At 35.1% G+C, this 11,064-nt stretch overlaps 1 protein-coding gene across 3 annotated transcripts; it reads right to left on the bottom strand.

Moving 5' to 3' along the window:
* Window positions 1–4,152: 4,152 nt before the first annotated feature.
* LOC107264418 (uncharacterized protein KIAA0513) lies at window positions 4,153–10,236 on the bottom strand. Of its 3 annotated transcripts, none has more exons than XM_015732649.2 (10): window positions 10,080–10,236; window positions 8,216–8,498; window positions 7,770–8,053; window positions 7,555–7,596; window positions 6,828–6,929; window positions 6,599–6,759; window positions 6,267–6,453; window positions 5,918–6,140; window positions 5,744–5,838; window positions 4,153–5,650 (listed from the first exon to the last, which is right to left on the bottom strand). In XM_015732649.2, the coding sequence occupies exons 2-10, from the start codon at window positions 8,488–8,490 to the stop codon at window positions 5,586–5,588; spliced, it is 1,434 nt and encodes a 477-aa protein (XP_015588135.1). In that variant the 5' UTR covers window positions 8,491–8,498; window positions 10,080–10,236; the 3' UTR covers window positions 4,153–5,585. The 3 variants fall into 3 exon arrangements, with proteins under 3 accessions (XP_015588135.1, XP_024937463.1, XP_015588136.1); XM_025081695.1 differs by having other exon boundaries at window positions 8,231–8,498; XM_015732650.2 differs by lacking the exon at window positions 7,555–7,596.
* Window positions 10,237–11,064: the final 828 nt, after the last annotated feature.

Raw genomic sequence — 11,064 nt, 5'->3', positions numbered from 1 at the left:
CCCTCCCCTCCTTACTTCAATTCGCGTGTACGTGTTTTTCGCTTTCGTGCGAGCTTTGCGCAATTTTGCAAAAGCTTCTTAGACCCTCCGATTCCACGCGCCCTTTGGTAGCCGTTGCGCGTGCGCCTTTATGTCTGAATATTTCGTTTAAACAATAATGGCGCACGCTGACCGAGCACGTGTCGCATATTCGCATTCGCGATTGTATGGATTGCGTCAGAGCTTCTACCACGTTATCGGATTGTCAACGTTATCGAGGATTGACCAGGTACATGTATCGGATCTTCTGCTTTTTCGTAAAATTCTTTGACGAATCTAAAGTAATGTCGTTTTTTTTTCCGAATGGGCGTATGCGGTCACGTGTTTCTTGTCCCGCGATTCCCATAAATTTTCTATGTCGTTAACGTGCAACGGAGCTGCCTAAGTATGGCTTCTAATTCCTGTACAATTCCTATAGTAATTCTAATGGGTAATACCCATTGGTCTCTTATGTGTCTAATTAGAGTGAGACACGGTATAAAGTCCTTGTGCCCTTTTTCCCTTGATGTAAGCCCTCCCTCCCCCACGCCAATGCGATCGCCCCCCCCCGCCCCCCTTGACTACAAGTTCATGAGTAAAAATGAAACGGCAGAACATATACGGGAAATCGTGACGGAGAGAGAGAAAGAGAGAGAGAGAGAGAGAGAGAGAGAGAGAGAGAGAGAGAGATATGAGAGATTGACAGATATGGACAAATGTAAAGTGGCGCGAAATTCAAACTTGTACGTGAGTGTGAGCGACGGACTGCGATAGCAGAATGATAGAAAGAGAGGGAGCCAGAGAGCGTGATTAAAAAAGAAAAAAAAAGAAGTTAAAAAATATTACCTTTCGGAAAATCTAAAGAATCACGTAAAGTTTAAGGTCATGAATTTATAAAGAATATTTACACTTTAAGAGTAAATGAGAGTCTTCTGTGGCAGCATAATATGCAGAAACTACTAGTTCAACATTTAAACTAACCTTAAGTTGAGGACGCGATCGCGAGGTGGATCTATGAGGATCGAGGATCGTAATGTCGTTGATCGATGGCGTCCCTCGGCAGTGATGTAACTATTAACATGTAACCCTTTAACGTTATATTTTTCCGGTGGTAGCCCCTGTTTGTTTACGCTAGATTGCTTATTTGTTAAATACACGAAAAGACTGAGGAACTATGGTCGCTTGGAATTTGAAAAATTTTAATGGTTAATACGTAAAGTGACAAAATCCCCGAAAAAATTTATTGTGAGAGCAAGAGAGAGGGACGATCCTAAGCGTAGGATGAAAGACGAGGAAAAGCAAAATAAAAGTAATAAAAGGAAAAAAAGTTTATGGGATACTCGGGTAATAGGGATTTAGCGTTAACACGTGGGGCTGCACTGACCACCGGCAGTTTGTGATATATTTAGTAAAACAAATGGGAAGAAAATGGTTGTTATTCAAATTAACAAAAAAAAAAGATGAAAAGCGCCTAGCGGTTTTACAACACCCACACACTCACTATACACAGCCACGATCTAATAGATATTGATAAAGAATTTTGAAAATACGTCTGAGTGTAAAGATACGAAAAAAAAAAATTAGATGATAACGCGTTTCCTAATCACGTAATAAATTTTTATTCGTGATGGCGCTGCAGTCGGCCTCTCCCCCGTAATACGAAAATACTACCTACCCTACTACTACGTATATAGTATATGTTACGTCGGTCCCAACAAGTTGTTTACCTCGCAATGAAATTTATAAAAAATTTTTGAAAATATTGCATTAATTTTTTTTTATTAAAATTAAAAGTCACAAAATTAAAAATTTCTGACATACTGATCTGTAAAAAAAAAACATACAATGACTATCAGATCGTAACACGTTGGGTAATCGATACGAGAAAAAAAGAGCATTCGGGGGGAGGGTACATTTTTTTTTATTAAAAAAACGAACTATGCATCGAGATTCAAAAAATGTAACAAATCTGACAGACGATTAGACGAAATTTTGCACGCGAAACAAGGACGGCGAAATTGTGATGCGATTTTAAAGATGACGAATAGTCAGTAGAGGTTATGTAACTGACGAGAGGAGCAAAACAAGAATAAAATAAAAAAAAGCAAGAGAAAGAAACAAAATTGATAATATACACAAACAACACACACACACACACACACTATATTGTAATATTATTTTTCGAACTTAGTAACGTAATGTAGAATATATTATATATACATTATATATATATATACATTATATATATATATATGTATATATACATTATGATATTGTAATAATCATTTCGTATAGCATTAGATTAGAATTAGAGATTAAAAAAGTAAGGTGGAAGAGGCGATGCCCTAGAATATATGGGCTGACGCACAAAGCGGCGACAAAGTCTCGTCATTATTTTTCACCGTGTCCTTTTTCGAATTTTTCGATTCCCACAAGAGGATCTCATGAAGTCCTGGGATCTTTGTACCACTTTGTCCGTCATCGCCAGATATTAATTAGCCTATCGCTCGACAGTCACTCGTCGATATATCAATCGATTATATCGATCATTTTCAATAATTTTTGTCTTAAAATAAATTGCAAATGCCACCGTATATTTTATATTGCTATATATCTTTTTTCTTTTTTTTTTATATCTGGCCACGTGTTGCATGATTCAACGAATTGAGAAATTTTATTCGCACGATTATCATCCTATCCGATTGACGACGATTGGCTGTCGAGATATTTTCAATTTAGCCGATCGCCGCGAGTCGTTGACGTAATTATTAAAAGTGATATACAGATAACTATTATAACGAAAAATAAGGAAATATCAAGAAGTCAATGATTCTTTGTTATATTATTATTTCTCACGTTTCCCCCGTCTCCTTGATCCCAAAAATATATTTTTTCTTTGCATATCTATATTTTCATATCGAGAATTATCACGTGACTCGATTTCACGTGGGATCTCTCATATTTTCATTATGCTCTATTTTACTTCACTTTGTTCTCTTTGATACTCGAACGTGTTTACGATTCGCGGCGAATCTATCACAATTTTTAATTGTCCGCGTAAACAACGGAGATCAAAAACGATTTGAAGAAATGTTTATTGAGATGAACTGATTGGTTCTGTTGATGTGTGCGTGCGAGGGTATGAATAATAAAAGGTAAGAAATTTCATTGAATCCCCCCGAACCCTAATCCCAGTCCCAACCCCATGCTCCCATTATAAAGATCGAACAAAATGTAACGTAGGTATCTTAATCCCGAGTATTTCGTAATATTCGAATTTTCACGAAAATAATGTTAAGAGACGGAAAATTCAACATTTGTTCTAGAACATTCTAGACTCCTGTGTAATACTGTTCGTAAATCCTTTTATTATGTGCGTAAAGAAATTTATCCTTTTATTCGAGGATTTAAGTTCGTTTACAATTGTCGTCATGAAATAAAAAAAAAAGACATTTGATACGCGACAAAAGATACACTCGATACTTTGTAAATTTTTTCTGTGGATTTACCGCACGTTCGTTTCTGTTCTTTCGTTTTGTTTTTTGTTCTTGTTTCGTTAAGACGACAAAGACGCTGTTCGTGCGATACTAAAATTTGTGTTTTCCTTTTGTGCAAATATGCTGGCATGTTGAGGTATGGAAAGAGAACCAAGTGACGTAGGACATGGTTGAATATCAATTTTACCGTGACGTGCAGGATGTTACGACATGACTGATTTTCGAAAAAGAAAGATTCGTTAAAAAAATGAAATATATCACACGTGGTTTGTATGATATAATTTATACATAACAATTAATCACGTTTCCATAAACAATAATTCGTGGCACCTACTCTCGTATATATTTTCATCTATCGATAAAACGATTGGTAAACGTGCTTTTTCTTTTTTTCTTTACATGGCTTCATTGATTTGTTACATACGAATATTCATAATCCAGTCGTTATTTCTTGGACATCCTGTACGTCGCTTCGCGGTAAAGTAAGGAGGAGATAGAAAGGAAAAAAAAACTTTACGTGGACACGACTAAAAATTAACAATGTGATGTTCACTGATCAAATATGTTTAAAAAAAAGGGGGCCCACTGGTTGAGGCCCGACATTTTTCTGAATACACTATAAATAATAAACATTATGTAAAATTTATTGAAGTTTTTATTTGTACCTTCTATTATCCCCACTCGTCCCTTCTTTCACAATTTATGAATTAAATGACGAATAATAATGATAATAATCAGGTATCTCTCTCTCTCTCTCTCTCTCTGGTCTCTCCGGACTCCTTAAATCTTAATGAAAAGAATCAAATCGTCCAAAGATACTGAATGATAAAAAAATAATTTCCGCACAAATCGACACCCATCAGGCGCCGTGTGGAACCATGCAAAGTTAATTATCACTAAAGACAGTCTCTGATAACTTCATTTATTGATACACGCTTTTTACATTATTCTTACGGTATCCCGCATTCAGACATTCAATACGCAGTTGTTTCACTATTTACAATTGTTAATTACCTTTTATACACATTTTTATGGTCGGATTACATATTGCGTGATATGAAATTTTTCTATGTCGTTGATCATTTTTTTTTGGGAATGTATACACGGCTGTATACATGTATATATATCTGTCTCGAAAATTTTAATATGACCAATTTCGAGCGATAATTCTGATTATCGCTATTTATTGATATTGCACAAATTCATTAGCGATGGGGAAACGAGTTTTATTACGTCATTAAAACTCGATTGTTTAATCGCGCAAAAACAATTATTTATCTTCTATTGAAACACTGCGTTTTGAATTTTCATCAGTACGTTACCTATTATATCAGATATATTTCAGTTTTGGATATAGGTGCTCTTTAACAAAATATAGCACATTCTCTTCTCTCATTATATATTTCAAAAATGTTTCTCTGCTGACTGGCGCGAGGTATTAATTGCGTAATGAAATTTGTTTCAAAAATTTCATCTCTGAACAAATTTTCACAATACATGGACTAGCCTTGTGTCGTTAATTTCGCTCATAATTGACGCCTTGGATATTTTGAAAGAGAGTAGCAATTTTTTTCGCTTCTTGTAGAAATTTATTTATTAGTTTTTTTTAACGGCGTCCGATAAGCTCGTCCTTACTTTTTTTTTCACAACCATTTTATTATCGACTCTCGAACAATTTTTTGGATTGTTAGATCTTTTTTGAAGTTCTACAGACAAAAGGATGATTAGCAACTTTGTTTTGTTCGCTAATACTAACCTAACATGCTTTAAAATAATAAATATTTCAGGCATTACACGTGATGATTGACTATCTTCGTATGACTTATGCATAATCATTAATTTTGTTTAATTGACCACTGATTAATTCTTTTCGATTTAATAAGCACAATTGCTTCAGTAATCCAAAAACTAAGGGATTCTAAGTTATGAGAATGACTGTTAAATTCGTACTCGCAACGAGAGGCAACAAGATGTCCATCTTGTTAACAAGGTAATAGAATTTTTCATATTTACAAAATTCAACCCTAAACTTGTCTTTCAAAATTTTCAAATTTCCTCAAAAAAAAAAACCTATCGCCAAGGTTCAGTCTCGTCATACATCCTCTCGATATTATCACGCAACATTTTCTCTTGTTCTGTAAAAGAATAATGAAAAATATTACAAAATTACCATGACAATACCAATTTGTCAAAATTCCAAAATATATATTCCACTTATCATCACATACCTGGTGACAAATTCGCAATTGCGCATTGTTTTCGCAAAAATTCCAAACAAAGACTCCTCGCCAGACCGAAGGCATGCATATTGCACGTAAAAGTTCTATACCCAAAAAAGTATAATTTATTAATAAAAATCCAAAAATTAATTCTTATCGATAACAAATAACCAATCAACCTACCCTAATTGACCAAAAACAATGTTCGCTTGAAATTTTCGATCGTCAGCTGCAATGGCTTCTCTATCAAGCGATTTTGATCTAGGCGCTACCGGTCTCGTGGCCCGTTCGCATTGAACCGCATCAAAAAAGGCAGCAGTCCAAAACCGCATAGATGTCCAAATTGGCTGAACTCGCAAGTGCGTATACAAATATTCTCTATAAGGTTCTAGTCCGGGTACATCAACTAGAATTAAAAAAAAAATTCAATAATTATATTTCAATAATATTCAATAATAATCCACAGTACCTGCATTTAATATATTTCTAAAAAAAATAGCCATATAATCAAATACTTAAGCCACGTTCTCACCTTCATGATAAAACGTGAAACACATATTCATGAGACTTTTAGCAGGTGCAAAATCGTCGGCTTCGTGACACTCAAAAAGTGCCACTGCAAAATGTTGAGCGAGAGAATAAAAAGAAGCCTCCGATACGCAAGCTCGAGCTCTTCTAGCATTCACCACCCTGGAGAACCAAACTCTGCCGGATTCCGTCTGCAAGAAGACGAATAAAATAATATACGATTGTCAACGCAAAAAAAATATTTTCCAAGCTATCACTCTAAGTTATAAAAATTGTTATCGATCGATCGACAAAAAATTTTTTTCACTTAACTCCCAAAACAAAATTATTACGTACAAGAACCATCTGCCCAAATTTAGCTTTTTGTTCTTGATCAACACTGCCTGGTGCATCGAACAGCAAAGGAACGAAAGATTTCATAAAATCCGCTGCAGCTTCTTCCGATTGGCTGTCAGCCGATAAACTGGATGCCCAAGACTGTACCGAGCCGGAAGATCCTATAAATTAATGATTACCACGTACTAGGAATAATTTTATGAAAAATATATATTTTCATAACAAATACCAGATCTGTGCCACGCCTTTCGACCATCCATATTCGATTCAAGACTAGTGCTTGGTCCATAGCCATCTTGGTCACTAGCAGATCCACTACTGCAGGGCATATCTGAAAACCAAAATCGTGTATCACGAAAAAAAAAAGAATTATCAATCAAAGAGCTCAAGTGTTTTGATCTACGATCTATGATCTATACTAAGCAAGTGAACGAAGCAACGTTTAATTTGACACTGGCTCGATTGCACAATTTTATTTTTTTTTATTAGCCTTGGTACAAACTTTTGTGCTTTTTTGTACTATCTCACACACTTACACCGTGTTCTTTTTTTTTGTTCTGTTGATTTTATACACTTTTATTATGTTTTTTTCTTTTTCTTTTTTTTATTATAAAACACGAATGTCCAACCAAATGCTACTTGTACCTACTGTGTCAACTTGTCTGCCTGTTTACTGCTATGTTCTACTTCGCTATCTACTGCTCGACGCCTTATCAGTAGCCACAATATACCGGATGGAATTAGGACACACGGTTAATTGGCCCAGCTGTGTTAAGTTGACAACACTAGTGCAATTACGCGGCCAAGCGACAGATCAACGAGAACTATATTTGTGATTTCGGATTATACAAAAAAGTAACAAAAATTTGTCATTTATCACAATGCAGAATAAATACACAAAATCTGTGTAGGGGAAACATCGACACGTAATGACTTTTAATTTCTTTTGGATTTACCTAAACGAAAAATGACCGTCTCATAGCGATCTGGAGCCCTGGCTTTGACGAGACAAAAAAAAGACAGAAAATACATTTTCAAATATTATTTCGATTTCAATTAAAATTCCATTTAATCAAATTTGTCTTATCGATAAAATTATTATTATTTTTTTTCATTTTTCAAAGTTGTCACTCGTTATTTTACGTTACTATAATTTTCAATGTGTATATACCTGTTTTGTAATTCAATTTTTCATAAGGATCAGGTCCTGTCGCTTTAATATCCTTCTCTTCTAGAGGCTCTATACTTTCCTGACTTTCCTTATCGTCCGTACTGTTATCATCTTCTATCTTTACGTCCTTCTTCGCCGGTACAGACCTGGACGATCCTATTTCCTCATACGTCATACCGGGTGGATACTTTTTTAATGATCTTGATGAATTAGCACTACCCTGTCTTTCCAACTTGTGCCTGGCCATGGCTTCGTAATCCTCATACGACAAGCCAGTGCCGAATCTAAATAAAAAAATTGAATTATATTAGTTACCATTTCAAAAATCCTATAAGCATGACCGAGCACACAAAAAATGGTATCAGAATTTTATTTTTCCCAAGCACGGAAAAATTTTGAAAAATTGAAAAAAAAATATTGCAAATTATATCAATGTCAAGGTAAACCTTGGAAGCCTCAACTTTCTTCGACCAATGTCTTCCTGCTGCTTAACCACCTGAGGAATCGGATGTGGCGGCGACGGTGGCGACGACGGCGTAGTTGTCAATTCACTTTCCTCAAGGCTGCTGCTCAATGCAGAGCCTATTCTATTTCCTAACCCTTGAAGATACTCTCCTCCACCGCCAAGGGCTGACCTCATGGACTTAAGGGCGCCTCGTGTACGACCCATCAAAGAGCCACCTCCTGTGGTTGACGGCAGGGCAGCAGCGACGTCGACCATTTTGTTTGCTGATGAAAAAAAATTCAATAAAATAATTATAATAAAATAATAATAAAATAACACAACCCTTGTTCCTCGATTAGAAAATTTCTCATCTCATGCGGGATAATGGTAATCATTTTTTAGTAACTTTTCAAAGGCGTCTATCGAGGCAACGTAATCTATGATAAGAGCTATAAATTATATATATGTATAACTGGGAGCCACTTGATAAACAAATGTGAACGAACGCACACGGTTATGGCCGCGCAATGGATAAGAGTGGTAGCGCCCACGCGGTTTTATTTTCACACGTGTTGCTGCTACGGTACAGGTGTGACTATTGGATTTTTTTGTTATTGCGTCAGTAATGTGTATACGAGGACATATAATACTGGCTTTTGTACTTGTACGCACGTAGAGAAATTGATTTTATGAAAAATCATAATTTTAATTGAATTGGGTAAGCAAATAAATTTTTTAATTTCTTCTTGTTGTAAAAGTCTCCATGTGGAATTGAAAATTCATGTTGGATTATAGGTTAATAACTTTTACAAATACAATTGTGTGTATGAAATAATTATTTTAAATAGTTCGTTGTGTCATATAATACGCCTCGTTAAAGTGCATTACGCTTCTATGGTAAAAACCACAAAAAATTGATAAGAAGTTACGCAAGATTCTGATATAATAATAATATAGACTTAATAGAATGGCTGATATGAAGTCTGTATATATGACAGGAATTAAATTTTGTTTAAGGTTCCTTTTTTTCTTGAGTTTTGAAATAAGATAAATAAACAATCTTTACGGATATCCCAATAGAGATAATGTTACTGATAATTTATTACGCGACAATTATGAAGCTTGCAAAGTGACAAATTTCATTGTTATGTAAACACAATATTTTTACTACAAAGATATTATTTGTCCAAGACAAATTAATCTGTTTGAAATTACATTGATAAGAAATTTATACAATATGACTGCTGATAAGACGCATCGACTAAGGACCACGAAGCTAGTACAAGGCTGTGTGCCATTTTCATAAATGAAATTTTATGATTTATGATTATAATAAAATCAAACGTTCAAATAAAACGTAAATCGTGTACCACGTTTATCACTTATCAATGAACTCAAGATAAATTAACACGTGGGAATAATAATTTCAAAAATTACAGATGTTACCGAGTGCATGTAGTGTCTAAACAGCTGCAATGCAGGTTACGTTATGTTTACGAAAAAAAATGAAGGTAATGATTCTTTTACACGTGAATCAGGCACTGTCACAGTTTTCAAAATACCATAAGGAATTAATATATTTGGAAAAAAAAAATCGATTACGATATCCACCCGATACAATTTAATTGTGCACCTCTGCGATTCTTTATGGATGTATCTTACGTATGAAAATTGTCGTACAATGGTATTTGGAAAAAAGATGTAAATTTTTCAAAATAATTTTAATTCTCGACACAGCTGCTACCAGATTCCGTCGTTTAATCGGATATCACAACTGTTCGTTTTCAAAGGATTGTTGACACTCCTAATAATTAATGCGTACTGTCGATAAACTGTGTGTCGTAGAAATTAAGAATGAGACCAACCAGCAAAAAAGGTGAACACACAATTCTGTCACAACTGACAGATGATAGCACGTGCTGGTCCACGAAGTATCTTTTCACTCGGCGTTTTCCCGGCCGCAAACGTTGTAACTGCATTCATTTGTCCTCCTCGTGAACCCCTGCAATGCCACGATTCTTAAAAGGACTAGTGCGCATGCGCTGACTGCGATCAATACGATTACGTCAATGGATGCGATACGCCTGCATCGTCAATGGCCTTGCCCGGTGCACGTGTATTCGACAGTAGGTACATACATATTATATCTTCGGCGGTCGGTAATATTACCGACTGTAGATAAATCATGTCTGAGATTTTTCCAGGGATAGCATTCGAAAAAAATATCGGTACGTTTACGGTGCTCGCAATGGTGAAAGTCTGAATTTCGGTTTTAGTTTTCGGTCTTGGGTTTTACATTCATCACTTTTCGTTTAGGATTTTTGGTTTCGACTTTAAAGATAGTTTTTGATAACGATTTTTTATTCTCTATTTTTCCTTTTTTCTGTCCAGTTTTCGGGTTTCAGGCTGGATGTCTTTCTACCAGAGATGACTTTAAATTATCAAAAATTAATTGGATACGAATAAATAAAAGTCAATAATATAACTAACTGATCGTTTTTATTGTAATAGTATAGTTACGCACAGTACAATAATTACATATTATATATATGTGTAATATATTAATATTTCTATCTCTCCCTCTATCTCTCTCTCTCTCTCTCTCTCTCTCTCTCTCTCTCTCTCTCTCTCTCTCTCTCTCTTTCTCTCTCTCACTCTCTCTCTTTCTCTCTGACGTCGATCGTTAAAGATATTATCATTAAACGGACATGGTGCTTCTCTTATTAAATATTTACACACTCCTCTATGAAATTGTGCTGAAAAATAATATAGAAAATGTACAGTTCATTTTTTTTTCTCTTAATGTACATTTAAAAGCGTCGCCTACTTTTTTCTTCCTCCCCCCCCCCC

Source organism: Cephus cinctus, unplaced genomic scaffold, assembly GCF_000341935.2.
Source record: "Cephus cinctus unplaced genomic scaffold, Ccin1 Ccin1_scaffold0169, whole genome shotgun sequence".
NCBI lineage: Eukaryota > Metazoa > Arthropoda > Insecta > Hymenoptera > Cephidae > Cephus > Cephus cinctus.
This window is presented reverse-complemented; position numbering and strand designations above follow the sequence as displayed.

What these genes read in the sequence shown, in the direction of transcription:
- LOC107264418 (XM_015732649.2), bottom strand. Translation starts at nt 8,490, where the DNA reads ATGGTCGACGTCGCTGCTGCCCTGCCGTCAACCACAGGAGGTGGCTCT. An exon ending in GACGGTCATTTTTCGTTTAG is followed by an intron (nt 6,930 to 7,554) that starts GTAAATCCAAAA and finishes TTTGGTTTTCAG; the next exon opens with ATATGCCCTGCAGTAGTGGA. An exon ending in ATTGTTTTTGGTCAATTAGG is followed by an intron (nt 5,839 to 5,917) that starts GTAGGTTGATTG and finishes TTTTGGGTATAG; the next exon opens with AACTTTTACGTGCAATATGC.